Source organism: Anolis carolinensis, chromosome 2 (genome assembly GCF_035594765.1).
Source record: "Anolis carolinensis isolate JA03-04 chromosome 2, rAnoCar3.1.pri, whole genome shotgun sequence".
Taxonomy (NCBI): domain Eukaryota; kingdom Metazoa; phylum Chordata; class Lepidosauria; order Squamata; family Dactyloidae; genus Anolis; species Anolis carolinensis.
The window spans coordinates 117,824,735-117,843,778 of NC_085842.1; the positions used below are offsets into that span (position 1 = coordinate 117,824,735).

Genomic DNA, 19,044 nt, shown 5'->3' on the forward strand with positions numbered 1-19,044 from the left:
ACCATGGAACTCTGAAATATTTAGTTTTGCAGAATATTTATCCTCTGTCAGAGAACTACCACAAATTTCAAATTTCAGGGATATTAACATTAGGAAGAGCTTCCTGACCGTAAGAGCGGTGCTTTAATTGTGCTTTTCCTGTATGGCACGGGGTTGGACTAGATGGCCATGTGGCCTCTTCCAACTTTATTATGCTTTGGTTCCATAGGAGGGAGCCATGGCTGGTAAACTACTCTACTTCTGAAGTGTGGGTGGTCTTCCAGTGTACATCTCCACAGAATAAATACAGTTTAACACCACTTGAACTGCCATGGCTCAATGCAATGGAGTCCTGGGAGTTGTAGTTTGGTGAGGCACCAACACACTTTGGCAGAGAAGGCTCAAACCCTTGTAAGCCTACAACTCCCAGGATTCCATGGCATTGAGCCATGGCAGTTCAAGTGGTGTTAAACTGTATTTAGTCAAAAATGATGTCAAGGTGCATTAATTCTGCAGTGTTGATGCACCTCCAATGGTCCTTGGGGCTTCCCCCAAAAGGTGCAGAAGGGGCCCTTCAACATAGTCATATCAAGGAGGATAACCCACATTATCTGCTCTGAACTGGGTTATCTGGACTTCCTTATAGTTCAGTTCAATGTGGATTTTATACAGCTGTGTGGAAGGGGCTTAAGACGGGTGTATGGCTCAATTATATGGAATCCTGGGAGTTATAGTTTCGGCAGGTCTCACCAAGATAAAGGGTAACGGTTTTCCCCTGATATTAAGTCTAGTCGTCGGACTCTGGGGGTTAGTGTGCATCTCCATTTCTAAGCCGAAAAGCCGGACCGTAGACACCTCCAAGGTCATATGGCCAGCATGACTGCATGGAGCGCCGTAACCTTCCCGCTGGAGCAGTACCTATTGATCTACTCACATTTGCATGTTTTCGAACTGCTAGGTTGGCAGAAGCTGGGACTAACAGCGGGAGCTCACCTCGCTCTCCGGATTCGAACCTTTGACTGTTCAAAGGTCAGCAAGTTCAGCAACTCAGCGGTTTAATCCGCTACACCACCGGGAGCTCTAGGTCTCACCAAACTCCAGGGCAATTGAAATGGTGTCAAAGAAACGGCACGAATGATGGTGTCTAGCAGGCTGCATCCGGCGCCCCTTCTGCTTTTAAGGGGCTCGTGTCTCTTTAACAGATCGAGCCTCCCTCGCCGGCGCGTGGAGCACAAAGGAGGCGCAGCCAATGAGGCCTCTTCCTCGGCCAGTGTCTCGTGAAGCTCGGCGCCTGGTTCCGAGAAAGCCCCAGGCCTCTTGCAGCCTGGTCCTGCCTTGCAGCCCCAAGCCGCCTACCGCCTCCTCCTCCGCGCATCCCTCCCCTTCAGTGCCATGATGGCAGCCTTTCCTCCTCTTCTTCCTCCTGCACCTCGGCTCCTTTTGTTGCTGACGGTGGCTGCAGGCTGGGTGGGGAAGGAGCCCGCCGCCTTCGCTGCTGTTACTGCAGGGGATCCCGCTCCGCCGGGCAAAATAGGTAGGAGGGCAGGGTGGCTAGGCTTCCCGGCTCGGACTGGCAAGGCCTGCGAGAGAGAGTGGCGTGGGAGGGAGGGGCGGGCAGTGGGCATGCATGCCGGAAAGGGAGGGGGAAGGGACTCCCCACAAGCATGCACAAGCCTTATCTATTCTGTAAAGGGTGCCCAGGTTATAACAGGAGAGGAGGGCGGGAGGGAGAGACCCCAGTAGTGATGTAGTGGCAGATAGGGAAGTGGGTTGCTGTGAGTTTTCCGAGCTGTATGGCATGTTCCAGAAGCATTCTCTCCTGACGTTTCGCCCACATCTATGGCAGGCATTCTCAGAGGTTGTGAGGTCTGTTGGAAACTAGGCAAGTGGGATTTATATATCTGTGGAAGGTCCAGAGTGGGAGAAAGAACTCCTTGTCTCTTGAAGGCAAGTGTGAATGTTGCAATTGATCTCCTTGATTAGCATTGAATAGCCTTGCAGCTTCAAAGCTTGGCTGATTCCTGCCTGGGGGGATATCCTTTGTTGGGAGGTGTTAGCTGGCCCTGATTGTTTCATGTCCGGAATTCCCCTGTCTTCTGAGTGCTATTCTTTATTTGCTGTCCTGCTTTTAGAGTATTTAGAGTAGCCAGATTTTGTTCATTTTCATGGTTTCCTCCTTTCTGTTGAAATTGCCCCATGCTTGTGGATTTCAGTGGCTTCTCTGTCTAGTCTGACATAGTGGTTGTTAGAATGGTCCAGCACTTCTGTGTTCTCAAATAATATACTGTGTCCAGGTTGGTTCATCAGGTGCTCTGCTATGGCTGACTTCTCAAGTTGAGTGAGTCTGCAGTGCCTTTCATGTTCCTTGACTCGTGTTTGGGCAATGGTGGTCCCTATGTAGACTTGTCCACAGCTGCATGGTATACAGTAGACTCCTGCAGAGCTGAGAGGATCCCTCCTGTCCTTCGCTGAATGTAGCATTTGTTGGATTTTCTTAGTGGGTCTGTAGATAGTTTGTAGGTTGTGTTTCTTCATCAGCTTGCCTATGCGGCCAGTGGTTCCCTTGATGTATGGTAAGAACACTTTTCCTCTGGGTGGATCTTTGTCTTGACTCTTGTGGCTTGTTCTTGGCCTTGCAGCTCTTTTGATGTCTCAACACAAGCTATTTCCAGTGGGACAATGAATTCTATAAACAGAAAGATGGAGTAGCCACGGAAAGCCCTCTCAGCCTGGCCATAGCAAATTTCTACATGGAACACTTTGAAAACAAGCCCAAGAAACAGCAACAAAAAGCCCACTATGTGATTCAGATTTGTAGATGACACCTTCACCATTTGGAGCCATGGAGAAGAAGAACTCAGCAAATTCCTGGACCACCTCAACAGCATCCACCCAAACATCCAATTCACCATGGGAAAAGAAAACAAAGGAAAACTGCCATTTCTAGATGTTCTAGTCACTTGCAAACCCAATCAACAATTGGGCTACACAGTTTACAGAAAACCTACACACATGGCTAGATACCTTCACAAAAGCTCCAACCATCACCCAAGTCAAAAAAAAAAGAAGCACAATCAAAGCCCTGGCAGACCGTGCACAAAGAATCTGCAAACCCCACCTCATCCAAGGTGAACTGAACCACCTAAACTGGGCTCTACAGGCCAATGGATACTCCACCACGGACATCAGAAGAGCTGCAAGGCCAAGAACAAGCCTGAAAAACTCACAGCAACCCATTATACAGTATATTCTGTAGGGAAGACCAGGTTATAACAGGAGGGGAGGAAGTGACTCCCAACCGTCATTTAGTCTCAGATTTGAGCATCATCATCATTATCAATATAATTAATTATATTCCACTTTCTCTCTCTAAAAAGAGACCCAAAGCATCTAACTCAGGCATGAGCAAACTTCAGCCCTTCGGGTGTTTTGGGCTATTAGAAATTGTGGGAGTTGAAGTCCAAAATGCCAGGAGGGGCGAAATTGCCCATGCCTCAGCTAACACTAAAAACAGTATACAATTTAAAAGCTAAAACATACAAAGACTAAAATAGGATTACACATTGAACTATTACAACTAAATAGCTTAAACAATTAAGAACCTACTAACACACATAAAGCACTACGCAGCATCACTTGGCTTGGTATTAAAAACTTTCTTCTTTAAAAGCCTTCGTGCATAGAAAAGTTTTAGCTTTCAATTCACATTATAAATTCTATCCGAGTTTTTTCCCAAATTCTTCTAGATGTTTTGGACCTCAGCTCCCAGAATCCCTGCTCATTAGCCAAGGCACTGAGGCTTTTGAGAGTTGGAGTGCAAATACCTTGGAGGGCTGGGGTTTGGAGATCACTGTGGTGCACATCACAATATGCTCCATTGAGCTCTACTTTTTAAAGCAATCTAGCAGTCTTCATTTCCCCCCAGAACAGGTTTTTTGTGAAGTGATGGATCTTGCTCATTTGCAAGCCATACCAAAATACTGTTATAAGAGAGAAAGAGCTCTTGACAAGATTTTTTGTGCTGGGAAGACCCATTTTCCTGCCTGCTAGTGAAATTGCTGATAAACCTGGACAAGATATGCGGATCCCAAGAAACATAGGGGATGTCATAGTATCAGCTGTTCATAATACATTAATAATAATAATTTGCTACACACCTCTCCTCACAGCTCAAGGCGTGTTGAAGCAGACAACAGACACAACACTGTTAGAATGCATATACCAAAATACACACAACAAAGACTGACACCAACACCAATAAAATGCAGTTTAAAAATCACAGTTTAAAATTGACTGGGTGTCTATAGGGCCTGAACCTGGTAGGGCCAGATTCCACTACACTGCTAGAATCATAGAATAGTAGAGTTGGAAGAGACCTCATGGGCCATCCAGTCCAACCCCCCGCTAAGCAGCAGGAAATCGCATTCAAAGCACCCCCGACAGATGGCCATCCAGCGTCTGCTTAAAAGCCTCCAAAGAAGGAGCCTCCACCACAGTCTGGGGCAGAGAGTTCCACTGCCGAACAGCTCTCACAGTGAGGAAGTTCTTCCTGATGTTCAGGTGGAATCTCCTTTCCTGTAGTTTGAAGCCATTGTTCCGTGAGAAATTGGCTGTCAAGGGACATAATAAGGGAGAACCAGCAGCATGGAGTATGTTTCTGTATTTTCTTTCTTTCTTTTTCTTTTTCTTTTTTTCTTTTGCCTGCCTACCAGCAAGCCAGGCTTTGCCCAGGGTGCTTTAACATTTGTATTAGATACTTGTATTTTTATGAGAGGTAATGTTTACATAGTAATATGGGAAAGGGTAGGTGGGCTGGGGGAGCCATGTTTTTCTCTTGCAAACATGATCTTGTGAGCACTGCCCCATTTTCATTTCACTTTGTGGCTTTCCTTGGTGCTGGAGAAAGAATTGAGAATATCTGTGTATTGAGCTGCTGCCTCATCCTTGGAAGACTAGGCTAAGATTTCAGAGGTAATTTGCCTTGTGATGCCTAATATTCACATATTTTGTCCTGATGGTGAGAGGTCAAGATGGGTCAGCGTGAACTCTGCAGGTACTATCTCTTTATTAAAGCCACTGCTTTTATTTTGCCTTGGCAGCTGTGATAGGAGGCGGGATTGGTGGCTCATCTGTGGCCCATTTCCTGCAGCAACACTTTGGGCCACAGGTTCAGCTTGACGTGTATGAAAAGGACACTGTGGGGGGCCGCCTATCCACTGTCACCGTCAACAAGCAGCAGTACGAAAGCGGTGGGGCCTCCATCCACGCCCTCAGCTTGCACATGCAAGACTTTGTGAAACTGCTGGGTGAGTGGAAACCATCATCACATCGTTTCTCCTAGACCTTTTCCTGTTTCTATGTACTTGGGTAGATTAACTTTTCATTTTATCTTTTGTTTGGTTTGTTTTTGCTGTATTGTTCAAACATGAGGTATGGAAACAGTTAGAAATCAAAATGGTTTGTCTTGATATGATGAAGCAGTGTGTACTCTTTAGGACACTGCATTTTGACCACAGCCCCATTCTCTAGTTTTCTCTCTTCCCAAAACAGTTGGTCAGCATTCCATGATTAGGCTCACTTTTCATTGTGTTCTTTTTATTTTATTTTTTTTGTTCACCGTTTTTTCCTCCTCCCTTTAAAGTATTCTGATACTTATCTCTTGTGCATGGAGTTTAGTTGCATCAATATAGACACTTTGCTTTTGTTCTATGGGTAGAATTCAAAAGTGTAATGAATATCAGGATGCAAAGCAGTCTTATGGCACCCTTGAGATTAACTGAAAGAAGTTAGTAGCATAAGCATTTGTAGATTTAAAGTGTATATACCCTGGAGTGAATGCAGCTTGACACTACTTTAACTACCATGGCTCAATGCTATGGAATTGTAGTTGTATTTTCACAAAGTCTTTAGCTTTCTTTGCCAAAGAGTGCAGTACCTCACCAAACTACAACTCTTAGAATTCTATAGCATTGAGCCACGAAAATTAAAATGGTGTCAAACTACATTTATCCTGCAATGCAGATGTATACTTCTTCAGATGCATCTGCAGAAGCAGGTTGTCGACGAAATCTTATACTACAACTTCTTTCTCTCAGAATCAAGGGTGCTACAAGATGCCTTTGCAGACATTTATTCTATATGATGTTGAAATTGTAGTGGACACTATGTAACTGGTATCTTGGCAATATGAAATACATCTAAATGTAGAAAGTGAAACTGAATGATCTTTCAAATTCATTGCATTTTTACAATGGTTATGCATTTCAGGGTGTGAGTGCAGATTGGGGGTTGCCAGTTGACATGAAGGAAACATTAGTCAGATATCTCTGGATACTGTTCCATCAGAGCCCACAAAAACCAAGATGCAGGGCTCAGCGGGTGTTTGGTTTGATCCAGAATAGTTCTTTGTATTTTCTTAAGATTGAGGCCCCCTTTACCCTGTCATATAAAATCAAGATTATCTGCTTTGAACTGGTTTATATGACAGTGTAGACTCATATAATCCATTTCAAAGCAGATAGTGGCCTTTGTTAAATCTAATTCTCGTTAGCTGTGCAAGCCCCAAAGCATCTGGGATTGTTTAGATTGAGGTTTTGGTTTGCTTTCTTACAGCCTGAATATGTCTATAAGACTGAAGAGTCCACTGCTTCTATGCCGCTATCCAGAATAGTAAAAAGGACTAAAAGTAACTTTCTTTTCACTTTTGCTGTTGTATAGGACTCAAGCACCGCCGAGAAGTGGCAGGAAAAAGTGCTATATTTAATGGGGAGCAGTTTGTCTTGGAGGAGACAGACTGGTACCTGCTGAACCTCTTTCGGCTCTGGTGGCACTATGGCATGAGCTTTCTCCGCCTACAGATGTGGGTGGAGGAGGTAATGGAGAAGTTCATGAGGTACGTAATAGAGAAATGATAGGAAAACAGGATGGCCTTTCTTGTTCATTAAACTCGAGACCTCTTGGGGGAGGAGTCCTGTTGCCTCAGCTTATTCTCCCTCTTTTGTCCTGCAGGATCTACAAGTACCAGGCCCATGGCTATTCATTCTCTCGCCTTGAGGTGCTCTTGCACTCTCTGGGTGGTGACACTTTTGTGAACATGACTCAACGCACGGTGGCTGAGTCACTCTTGGAGGTGGGCGTCACCCAGCGTTTCATTGATGATGTCATTGTGGCCATTCTCCGTGCTGGCTACGGCCAATCAGTATTGGTGCCGGCCTTTGCAGGTGAGCGTAGCCCATGTTCTCTTGCTCCCAACTCGCCAAAGAAGACCAAAAGGTCTCCTTCCAAGAGGCCCTCTGATTCCATGTGACCCTCCAGATCATGTAGCAGAAGGCAGTGGAGTTGTGTGGTTTTGACTTGCTTGTTCATTTCTCCCCTCTCTATATCTGTTTTCAGGAGCCATGTCAATAGCAGGAGCCCAGGGCAACATGTGGGCTGTGGAAGGTGGAAACAAGATGGTGTGCTCAGGTTTGCTCAGGCTCACCAAAGCCAATATAATCCAAGCCACTGTGACAGCCATCTCTCTGCACAATTCAGGTTAGTCTCATGAAAGTTGTCTCATCTTGATTTTTCATTTCTTTTCTTTCTTTCTTTTTTCTTTTTTTTGGGGGGGGGAGAGACTTGAATGATTTAGCATATTCGGGTTTGGGGTTACCGTTACTGCCGTTCTTAGGGAAACTTTGGCACATTGCAGCAGGATAAATGGACTTGGGGTCTGACTTTGGATACAGTAAACATGCCCTTTCAAATTAGTACTCTACATGGACTTCCAAGACCAGGTGACTTGGCCTTAAAACCGCTATGGAAAGAAATTGAAGACACGAAGTGTGTGATTGTGACTAATCTACACACATTTTGTTAAATTAATGGTATCAGAGAACTAGCTTTAATTATCTCAGAACAATGTGATAGTTTAAGTAGGAAGGAATATACACAGTTGCAACAAGCATTTTGTCTTTCCCCAAAGCTACTATCATGGAGAGAAGAACTTAAGTTTTGAACTTTTCTTTCCCCATCCCTTATTATCCCAAAATATTCATTTTAATTGTATTCATGCAAGTAATGTCCTGTCTAATGTAAACCTAGAATTTGAAGCTCAGTGGATACTGCTGCTTTTCGGGAAACTGATAGGTATTTGGACATTAAATAATAGATATTTGGACATTACACTGTACCTAGTTGACAAAAATGGGAAGCTGTCAGGCAACATGGAAAAAGCCATGGTGAAAAGGAGATAAAGGCGTGACTTGGGAACTTTGCTGAGGCTAAATATGGCAGCTTCCCAGTTTGGTTGTACTCCTCTTTGGTGATAGTGGGCATTGACTTAATTTAAGAAATTTTGACTGTATATTCCCTTTCTCACGTCTTGAGAAAGCATTACAAAAAAGGCAAAGGGAGAGCCAAAATGTGATCTGTGTAAAGGGGAAATGTGCAGGTTTGAGTCAAGCTTTCAGGACAGTCCGAGAGATGCTTTGCAAAAGAAGCAAAGAACAGATGCCTATTTATCACCTACTTTGCATCTTTAAAGTTACTCTTCTGTTGCAGGGACATCCTGTTTTCTGAGCACTTAATCACAGATTTTAGACAAAAGAAACAATTGTTCTTTCTCCTAGGCTAAGTATTCTTTGCTATCATAATTACCTTATGCAAATGTGGCTGGGAAAGTGCAACAGACTAAACCATCTGGAGGATGTAGTTGCCAGGGGGGAAAGACATTCATCCTGACCTGTTAGATAATTTTATTTGAATTTCAGGTTTTTTTAAAAAAAATCTTAAGATTTATGTACTCATTCACATTCGGTATTTCTCATAAATGGTGCTCTATATAAGGCCAACTTGCTTGATTGCCTTTCTCTCTGAATCCCTTTCAATACCTTACTGGAATTTGGATAATTCTAGAGAGAGATTATTTTTATGCTACTGTTGAATCCAAGTTTTTGAGTTTCACCATTGTGAAACCTAAGTCTACAGCTTGTTTCTCAAGCCACTGAGAACCTTACAGCTTCTCACTCAAATCTAGTGATGTTAGCCATTTAGCACTTCTTTTTGATGTCCCTCTGTCACTTTTATAATTGTTGGTGGCCAAGCAGGGCCTGGATATTTAAACCAAGATGCAGAAGGTGAGATACAGAGGGGTTGCAGGTAACTTTGGCATGTGGAAAATAATAGCACCTTGGCAGAATTGTTTCTTATGGAAGCTTCACCCAATTTCGAATCTTTGTACAGTCAGTTTTTTAAAAGTTTCCAAGAGGAAATGATGGTGATGGCTGTCTGTTTGACTCCTTGTTTTGTTTTCTTTCCCATCTCTTTCCAGAAGGAAAAACCTTTTACCAGGTACACTATGAAGATGAGGAAGGCCAAGGTTCTAGCTTCTATGATATTGTAGTCATCGCCACCCAACTACATGATAGCAAGAACAACATCACTTTTCAGAACTTCGATCCTCCCATTGCAGAGTTCCCTGGAGTCTTCCACACCACTGTCACTTCCATTGTCCATGGCTACTTCAACTCCTCCTATTTTGGCTTCCCAGATCCAAAGCTCTTTCCTTTCGCAAGTGTCCTCACTACAGACACCCCTGCCCTCTTCTTCAATTCAATGGATAATATTTGCCCTGTCAATATATCAGGTGTCTTCAGACGAAAGCAGCCCCAGGAGGCTGCCGTGTGGCGCGTCCACTCTCAGCGCCCACTGGATAAGCCAGAGCTGAAGATTCTGTTCCGGTCCTACTATTCTGTTCAAGTGACTGAATGGCAGGCCTATCCTGACTATGAATCTGCCAAGACCCTCCCACCGATCATTCTGCACAACAACCTCTATTACCTCAATAGTGTGGAGTGGGCAGCCGGCTCAATGGAAATGGCTGCTGTAGCTGCCAAAAATGTTGCCCTCTTAGCCTATAACTATTGGTATCATGATTTGGAGAAGATAGACCAAAAGGACCTGATGCACAAAGTCAAAACTGAGCTGTGAATTTAACTAAAACTGCTAGAGCAGATTTTCTGAGAGCCTCTCCATTATTGCATGTAGGCTAAGGAGAGTACAGGAGGATTACACTGGAGTTTCTGTAGGGAGGGAAGACTAACTTAGCACATGAACCTTGTCTGCTGTCTGTAGTCAAAGCGTCCTGTACTCAGATGCCATTCTGTCTCAGAGTGGCTGTGAACATGTGCGTAAGTACACCGTTTATAAGGATTAGCAGACCACCTTGGAAGAGGGTGACAGTCTGGTCCGACTCCTACTTTAAAATGGAGCATCCATTCTTCTTGGTCTGAGGGCTCCTTACCCGTGGAACTGTGTAGAGACACTGGACGTTGCTTGACAAACTGCAGGTTTTGAAGGAAACTACCACAAAAGAGACCTTCTCTTGCTTCTGTAGCATATGCAGTCTTAGATCCTAATTGTGCTGTATTCCCTTCTTGTTCTTAAATGTTGGTTTGAAAGGGAATGGAACTTCTGGGGGTAGTGAAATGCTCTTGTGAAATTGTATTTCTGCCAATGGAAGCAGTGCTATTTTTTGCATTACTAGGCCCCATTAACTCTCATCTAATTAGATAACCAGAAAACTCTGAGTTGGATCTTCAAATACTAATGCTCAGGTTTGACATCCTGTGGATCCCTACTAACAGGGCACTGCATTATCAATGCCTTGATAACCTTGAAACTCCAGCTAACACCTAATCTTATGCAGCCTTTCCTATGTATTGGGGGAGCAGGTTTCCAGGTTGACCAAGTAGATTAAGCATACTCCCCTCCTAAGACAACAATATTTCCTTCATTTTCAAAACAAGGAGAAACTGTTATATAGTCATTTGGAAACTTTCCTGTGTTTGACCATGTCTGTCATCTCAGAGATGCCTGAAGTGGTATAGCAAAGGACTCCTCTCAAACAAGGCCAGGCAAGTTACTCTGGCATTTAAGTCAGAAAGCCCCCAAGTCTATCTTTTTATGCCTTGCTGACAGTAAAAAAATATATAAGAATCAACAAAGAACAGTTTTCTGACTTTTTATGGCCTCACAATTCTGCTGCCTGAAGCAGGCTTGTCATTACTTAATAGGTGGGTTGCCCTAGGGCTAACAAGTTTTATGAAGCTGATTCTTTAAGTCTCGGGGCCCTTCTACACAGCCCTATATCCCAGAATATCAAGGCAGAAAATCTCACAGTATCTGCTTTGAACTAGGCTAACTGAGTCCACACTGCCATGTATTCCAATTCAAAGCAAATGTGGGATTTTATTCAGCTGTGTGGAAGGGGCCTAAGAGTGTTGATTCAGCAAACCAAACACCTGCTGCTTCCACTAAAGATGTTCTTATCTGTAATTACTTTTTAGGGTAAAGAAACAGTATGATTCAATTGATTCATTGAATCAATTGTATATTTTGGTTGTCAGAAAAATGACTGATCTCAGCAGCATTGTCTAAGATGGCATACATACTGGATTTAAAAAAAAAGAAAAGTTGAGCATGGGCTAAAGAATGGCATATATGCAAAACAGTGTCAAGAATAACACTTTATTATCAAATATTAAAACTGCCTCTAAATCACAATGAATGGCAGGTGGACCTCATTTCCAAAAGGGGCAGGGCAAACAAGAGCTGAAGAGCTGGCCTTCGTTTAATAAATAAACCACCTTAGCTGACTGTTGAATACCCGTCTTCCAAGTATGAGTGAACAAAAGAAAGGTGAAAGTCAGGCTATCAGATCATTCTTCTGTTCAAAAGTAACCCTCTAGATCAGGGGTCCATAATCGTGTGCTTCTACAGTTATTGTTAGATTGCGAATTCTAGCATAACCCAGCATAACCAATGATAATGAATAATTGGAATTTCAGCCCCAACATTCGGAAGGTTGAAGGATTCTTGCCTTTGCCCTGAAACACTGTTACCCTTTTTATGTATTTGTTTATTTACAACTGTTATTTTGATTCATAGATACCTTGGCTTTGTGTTCCATAAACAGAGCAATTCATCATTATGACTTTCTGCTCCTAAGTAATTGAATTTACATTGTCTCCATTAAGTAATTGCAGTTCCTCAGAAATCATAGGCTGGCTAAGCAATGTCTAAGCACAACGGATAGAAGTCTTGACCTGCCAGGAATTGAACCTGGGCCCTTGGCATAAAATGTGTGCTGTGCTACAGAGTTGTGCTGCCTTCTTCATTATGGAGACAAATATGCCTTGCATTGGTAAGGATAGGTGTGACATGCATGCAAATGGTATAGTGTCAATGATTGGGGCATTCCAAATAGTCATGGTTCTTACCCCCAAAACAAGTTGTGTAATGTTTTGGTTTCCCTGTTTTTCTTGCTCTGGCCTGAGTTTTCGCAAGTAGACCCAGGCTAAGCAACCTGTGTCTCTCTAGAAGTTAATGAATGACTACTGTCATGACTTGAGCTTGATGAAAATTGTTGTCTAACAATATCTGAAGGGCCAAAGCTACCCAACCTTAAAGTATGGTCTGCTTTGTCTCTGGTATGATCACTTCCTGCCTCTTGTTCTTTTGTCCCGCAGCGAAGCTTCAGACCAATATACATACCCTGTTATTAGAACTAGCAGCATAGTACTCCTAGAACTGCTTGGTACTGAGATGGGCCATGTTCTTGACAGGTCTTGTTCACTGCAGAAAAAGATATCAAGCAGTCAGAGAGAAAGGCCTCTCATTCTTCACGAAGTATGACAAAACTCAGTTTGTCACCTCTCGCTCCTCCCCGAAAAGTAGGATAAAAAGTGCAATTGGTCTTCTCTTAGCCTTTAATCTAAGCATTTGATGCAGATCAAGGGCTATACCTATGAATTGTACCATCTAAATTTCAGAAACACTATGCAAGAAGGAAGAACATTTTAAATATCTGTTTAAATGGTAGGACCCCTGGAATTGACCAAATCCAGAGGATGGATACAGACTCCCGTTTGTAAGCTGGGTAGGAACAAAGAGTTGTAAAATGGCTGGAGCACCATTCTGAAAAACATTTGAACTCGTTTCCCTTCCTTCTCTCCCTGGGTATGGGAAATGTTCATAGCATATGCTGTTAAAACTAAACGAGATAGATAATTTTGTACTGTGGGTCCTTAATAATGTAGGGCACATAAACTTCTGAAAGAGTCATGTGTGTACTTTCTGAATCCTGAGGAGAAATGAACCCAAGCCAGTCTTTGAAAAAGTTAGTTTTGGAGACCATATCTCCCACTTGTCCTGGTGTGTGGGGACTTCCTGGAGTAGTCTAAAAAATAACTTTTTTCAGCTCTGTAGGCAGCTTTGCTCTTTAAAGGCATGCCCTTAGCTGGTCAGGAGAAAGAGCAAGAACTGAGAACATGGAAGAATATCTGCCATCCAAAATTGGGAAGAGGGAAAGGAGCCAAGACATTCAGGAGCAGTGTTTCTCCCATAGGGACCTGAAGCAGGAAGAACAGAATCTTCAGAAGATGCAAGTACAGCCCACAGCAATGATTTCCATGACCATCTTGTGCTCTTTGTGGCACCTTTTCTTCTTCTTGTGAGACTTGCTTGGTTCACATAGCAGACGGTGCACTGGTATTTTGCTGTAGATGGGAATGCTCACCATGGTGCGATCTTCTTGCATGGTGAAAGGATTGATGCATCCTGTGCACAAGCAATGTGCCTCTGGGATGTCAACTGGTATTCGTGCTGGATCGTGATTTATCCTGGAAGGAAATGTAGTGACATCAAAATATATGCAGAAATGGTGGGTCACAAACACATCTGCATCACGGTATACATAACAAACAGGAGCAGCAAACATTAGCATCTTCCAAATCCATACATAAGTAAACTTGATGGAATTCTGCATTCTCCCAGAAAGACTCTCAACATAGAAATCTGTCTTGTGCTAAATTAGATCAGTTGCCCATTCTGCTTAGCACTGTTGAAACCTTTTGGCAGTGGATCTCCAGGGTTTTTGACAGAGCTCTTTCCAACCCTACCTAAAGATTACAAGAGCTGAAGATGAGGCTTCTGCAATACAAAATAATCACTTTATTCCTGCACCAAAGGTTTATGACCTCGCTCTGCTGTTGTCACAGAATGGTGGTATGTACAGCTATGCCACAGCTGCTTTCCAGAAAACAGACTGGGCAGCCCACAATGAGAAGATAATTGAGCTGGGTGAAGCCAGATGGCAGTGAAGCAACAGTGACTCCATATGTTATAGTAACATGTGTATTGCCAAAATCTGAATTGGTGTAATATCTTCATTGAACCAGAAGGACATGAAAATGTAAACATGCTTTTGGCGTGTCAGATCTCTTTGTCAGGGGAGATGTTACAAAACAAATATTGGCAAAGAGTTGTGAGGGATGGAATTAACTGAATATTGGAGTCATCGCATGTGATATGTCCTTCACCCCTCTTATTTTCTATTACATCTTGCCCAATGAAGAGATCTGAAGATCTTGAAAATTTGCATCCATTTTTGTAGTGTGTTGGTTGGAATTTTTTCCAGGGCAAATATGGTTACTTTTGCATTTTGTAGGATGTGTCACTACATCTGTTTGATTCTTCTTCTGGCATGAACAGAGTAGAACATTTTAGTACAGAACCAATCACATTCACATAGTGCTAGGTCTGTTTTTTTTTTAAAACATATTTAGTTCTTAAAAGAAAGTTGAAATGAATTAGTACAATAACATACTCAGAAACCTTTAACAGCACCACTAGGGGGTGATGCAGTGCCATGAACTCAAACTCCTGCTATTTTCAATGGCATTTTTCAGGCAGCCTTTGAACTGTGCTAAATAATACACTTGAACTGATTAACATAGGCTAATAAAAAGTCTCTAAAGTGCCATGGCTAAAGGCTACCTATGGATGGAATCTATTGCTTTGACAATTGTTTTTAATTTGGATACAAATAAACTATTGGGTTAGTTATCTCACTAGTACTTCAACACTTCCTGAGATGCAAGACTCCATTTCTGATCAAGGTCATAGTATTAGCAATGTGTGATGGCATTGCAGGCTCTGAAGCTGGTTGCTGCCTTAACAGTGAGAGCTCACATGTTGCCCTCAATTTCCCAACAACCCCCAATATCTTTAGATATCTCATAAGCAATTAAAAGGGCCCAGTTCAAATGGCCAGCTCAAGATATTTTGTACCCTAGAGTAAAGAACACCCCCTGTACACACAGAAGCAAAGTGTGTGTACAGTAACTCTACCTCAACATTGATAAAGGGATGGTATCTGCCACTATACCTAAGTACAGATGTCACGTCTATAAAATGAGGTTTCTGTCATATAATATGAACACTTCTGAACTCCAACAGAGGAGAATATCCTGATGTTGCCCCATCTGCAATGTGAAGTGTTTGACTCTATCTGACTTGGACCAAATCAAAGTGCTTGGAACAGCATTTTGCTGCTGGTATAGTGACAGTGATGGCCTAAGATCCAAGAAATCCATTTCAGATGTCTGTATGTTCTAGTCTGATTCAGAATGAAAGGATAAATTGATGGATTTGCAGTACCAACTCCAGAATTATTTAATTTTAGCACATGCACAAAATCACAATATTTACTTTAAAAACTTCAATTGTTGTGCATTCTCACCTTCCTTACTTCTATTTTAGCTCACTAACACCAAACCAACAGCTAGGGACATGTTCCTTGAAAGACTCCTGCTGCCAAGTGGAACAGCCAAGTGCCACCATCTTAATGTGTGCCATGAGATCATTCTGCTAGCATATAATAGCCTCGTTAGGGCTAAAGTGATCCTTATTGACTAATTTAAATAGAAAAAAGCTCACAGCATTGATTGCCATCTAGGTGTCTTCCATTAAGGTTGTTGGCTGTGTGATCCCTATACAACGTTGTTCATAAGAATGTTATCAGTGATATGTAACATGCGGATTTTCACTCTGCCTTTTAGAGTTTTAATATGTTTATTCTCATTTATTTTTTGACATTTGTACATTGCTATGCACTGAAATTCTTTTTTAAAGTCTTCAGGAAAAGCATAATTACCTGCATGTACTTCATGACATAGGGAGAAACTATTGAGCTGTTAGCCCTGAATCATAGACCATGAGCATGAAAATAAAATGGAGTTGGAACATAATTGTTTGGATTATAAGAAAAGGCCCAAGAAACTGTGCATGTGCAGGTATTTCACTAAGACCTGGTCTATCTCACCTGTAGGCCCAAGGAGACAAACTCCTCTTGTTGGACATCCAGAGTCTCAGGTTGACTTGGCACTTGCTGTCCATGGGCTCAGAGCTGTTCTTCAGCAGGGTAACCATCTCATGGATGCTCCGCTCATAGTCCTCCACGGGGGTATAGTCTGCCGAGGCCCCTAGATTTACTCTCAGCAGGGGGTCAGGTGAGGAATTCTGAAGCCTCAAACGTTGATCCTTGGCCTTTGCTGACCCTTTCTTTTTTCCTTTAGTTGCTTTGCTCACGTCTTTTGTTTCTAATGTGAAGGAAAGGCAGAGAGCATAGAAAACTACCTGGGAAATAAGGCAGACATGACAGTTACTTTATTTTAATTATTCTTATATTTTTCTATAAAGCATTGTAAATTACCAAAGCACAATAAACATAGAAATAAAACAATTATACAATAACCTCCAAGATGAAGATTTTAAAACTCAGGTATACAAAACCAACATAATGAAAAAAGCAGAGGCAGATTTAAAGCCTCCGTGGTAAAAATACATGTTTTAAGAAACCAATCTAATCAAATGCTTTTAAAAATGAAAAGTGAAAGCTATTTAAGAAATAAAAGCGATGTTTAAATCAATGTCATATAATAGGGATTTTTTTTAAAAAAAAAAGGTCCACAAGGTCTGATAATACTACATGTATAAGAAGTCACAAATAAAGGTCATTTATGCAGAAATGTACAAGAAATGGGATGCTAGACTGTCACCATGACATTCAGGAAAATGGATTCAACAGGCAGGGACTAGAGCAGGGATGGGCAGCTAAGCAGAGGAGTGGACAACACATTGAACTGCAGCTCCCACCATTCTTTATCATTGTCTTGCTGACTGGGGCCAATAGGAGATGAAGTTCAGCATCATAGGAAGGAACATAGTTTCCCCATGCCATGAGCAGAATGAAGCTATCACTGAAGAAAGATGATATTCTGCAGGATTGCACATAGCAGCTATCACTGAAGTTACTTATCAGAAAATTATCATTTGAAAAGTAGATTAAAATAATTCATCTTGAGTGACCCAATGCCTTATTTTAAAACAGCCAATCAAGTATTCAGTATCAGACCATCTCTCAAGTAGCAAAATCCCATCAATATAAATGGGTCTGATGTGAGAATGGTACAGGAAGATACTGCATAGTATGAAATCCACAAGGATCCTTGCTGGACTGTAATTCCCAGCAATTCTAGCCAACAGAGCTCTTGGTGAGGGATTCTGAAATATAAATGACACTCCTATGTTAGAATAGCTATTGTGTTCTATTCCTGTACTTCCCTGTTGACAAGCTGCTTTCATTTGACAACTTTCACATTCATGGGGCATACAAGGAGCTTTACATGCTTATCTGTGCCAGTTCCATGATATAACAGCCATTTAATCAATTTGTTCTATATCATCCAACTGTCTAGATTTTGCAACAACAGCCCTCTGCGCTCTCATGTTTTCAGCTACAGTAGAGTCTCACTTATCCAACATAAACGGGCCGGCAGAACGTTGGATAAATGAATATGTTGGATAATAAGGAGGTATTAAGGAAAAGCCTATTACACATCAAATTAGGTTATGATTTTACAAATTAAGCACCAAAACATCTTGTTTAACAACAAATTTGACAGAAAAAGTAGTTCAGTACGCAGTAATGCTATGTAGTAATTACTGTATTTACGAATTTAGCACCAAAATATCACAATGTATTGAAAACATTGACTACAAAAATGCGTTGGATAATCCAGAACGTTGGATAAGTGAGTGTTGGATAACTGAGACTCTACTGTACTTTGCAAGTGTTCCAGTATCTCTTTCATTCTCTGACTTCCTCATTACTTCAGTTATTGCAAATTGGATTCAAAATGCAAAAGAAGTCTGCAGCCTGTTAACTTTGTGTGGAGGATGTCCTTTTAAAGGCAAAATACTTCAGCTTATCTGATCTTCCTCATTAAGACTTTGCCATATTAACCACATTCTGATGTTGCTTGGCCATGTGTATTCGTTTCCATCTTTGAAATTGTTGGGTGTGATAGGAAGAAAAACAACTAATTTGAAATGGGATGCTGGAGAAGATTTCTACAGTTACCCTAAATTGATAGAAAGACATGGGTCATGAGCAAATTGTGCCTGAACTCTCTCTAATGCCAAGATGACTATACTAAGGCTGTGGTATTTTTGCTGTATCATGTGAAGATATGATTGTTAATATCAAAAAGATAATATTTTTGGCTAGGTAGAGGGTAGTAGAAAAAAAAGGAAGATTACATTTCAGATGGATAGACTCAGAGAAGCTATAGCTCTGAGTCTGCAAGATTTGAGTATGGCTTTTGAATACAAAATGATTTGGAGCTCTCTCATTCCTGGGGTCACCATAAGTCTAAGTAGACTTGATAACAGCTAATGGCAAAAGAACGAAAGTTTCTCCCCTTCTCTCAGGGTAGGAGCAGCTTCATTTCTCTGGGCTATTTCCTAGAGAAACTGGGGGATTATTATTGTTATTATTGCTGGTCTCCTCCATGCTAGGCACTGTGACCAATAGCTCATCCAGGCAAAGTTTACACTTCTAAAGCAAACAAGTCTGACAGGCCATTAATAAATAGAAAGTAAATAAATGAGGCCCAAAGAAAGCCAAGCACCTACCAGTTTTGGAGCCCACTCCATCTTCGCGGGCAAGGGCTTCACATATGCCTCCCTCTGCTGCAGAATGAAGGGAGTGAAATGGTCTGGGCACTTTTAAAAAGAAAGCAACAAGTCCTGACCTTTTCATTGCCAGGGAGGTGGACTTGCCTGGCACCAAGAAATGTCCTCTGGGTGTCATTAAGGTTGTTGACAGAAGGGACGACCTGTCAGTGCTGTCTACTACCCAGTAAGTTGGCATGTAGATTTCCCACAGGGGCAACACACAGA

At 42.0% G+C, this 19,044-nt stretch overlaps 2 protein-coding genes across 2 annotated transcripts; one reads left to right on the forward strand and one right to left on the reverse strand.

Annotated features, from left to right (window-relative positions):
• Positions 1-1,200: 1,200 nt before the first annotated feature.
• Positions 1,201-11,950, forward strand: pcyox1l (prenylcysteine oxidase 1 like). The gene is made up of 6 exons (XM_003217355.4): positions 1,201-1,513; positions 5,079-5,285; positions 6,697-6,871; positions 6,988-7,199; positions 7,372-7,512; positions 9,290-11,950. Exons 1-6 carry the CDS (start codon positions 1,372-1,374, stop codon positions 9,946-9,948), a joined length of 1,536 nt encoding a protein of 511 aa, XP_003217403.3. The 5' UTR covers positions 1,201-1,371; the 3' UTR covers positions 9,949-11,950.
• A 981-nt stretch (positions 11,951-12,931) lies between these two features.
• il17b (interleukin 17B) lies at positions 12,932-18,798 on the reverse strand. The gene is made up of 3 exons (XM_008104667.3): positions 18,778-18,798; positions 16,124-16,437; positions 12,932-13,640 (listed from the first exon to the last, which is right to left on the reverse strand). Exons 1-3 carry the CDS (start codon positions 18,796-18,798, stop codon positions 13,394-13,396), a joined length of 582 nt encoding a protein of 193 aa, XP_008102874.2. The 3' UTR covers positions 12,932-13,393.
• Positions 18,799-19,044: the final 246 nt, after the last annotated feature.

Excerpts from the sequence above, each read along its gene's own strand:
- pcyox1l (XM_003217355.4), top strand. The coding sequence starts at position 1,372 with ATGATGGCAGCCTTTCCTCCTCTTCTTCCTCCTGCACCTCGGCTCCTT. Across the intron at positions 7,200-7,371 it reads ATTGGTGCCGGCCTTTGCAG|GAGCCATGTCAATAGCAGGA; the intron begins GTGAGCGTAGCC and ends ATCTGTTTTCAG. Across the intron at positions 7,513-9,289 it reads CATCTCTCTGCACAATTCAG|AAGGAAAAACCTTTTACCAG; the intron begins GTTAGTCTCATG and ends ATCTCTTTCCAG.
- il17b (XM_008104667.3), bottom strand. The coding sequence starts at position 18,798 with ATGGAGTGGGCTCCAAAACTG. Across the intron at positions 16,438-18,777 it reads TGGAGTGGGCTCCAAAACTG|GTAGTTTTCTATGCTCTCTG; the intron begins GTAGGTGCTTGG and ends CTTATTTCCCAG. Across the intron at positions 13,641-16,123 it reads TTGTCTCCTTGGGCCTACAG|GATAAATCACGATCCAGCAC; the intron begins GTGAGATAGACC and ends ATTTCCTTCCAG.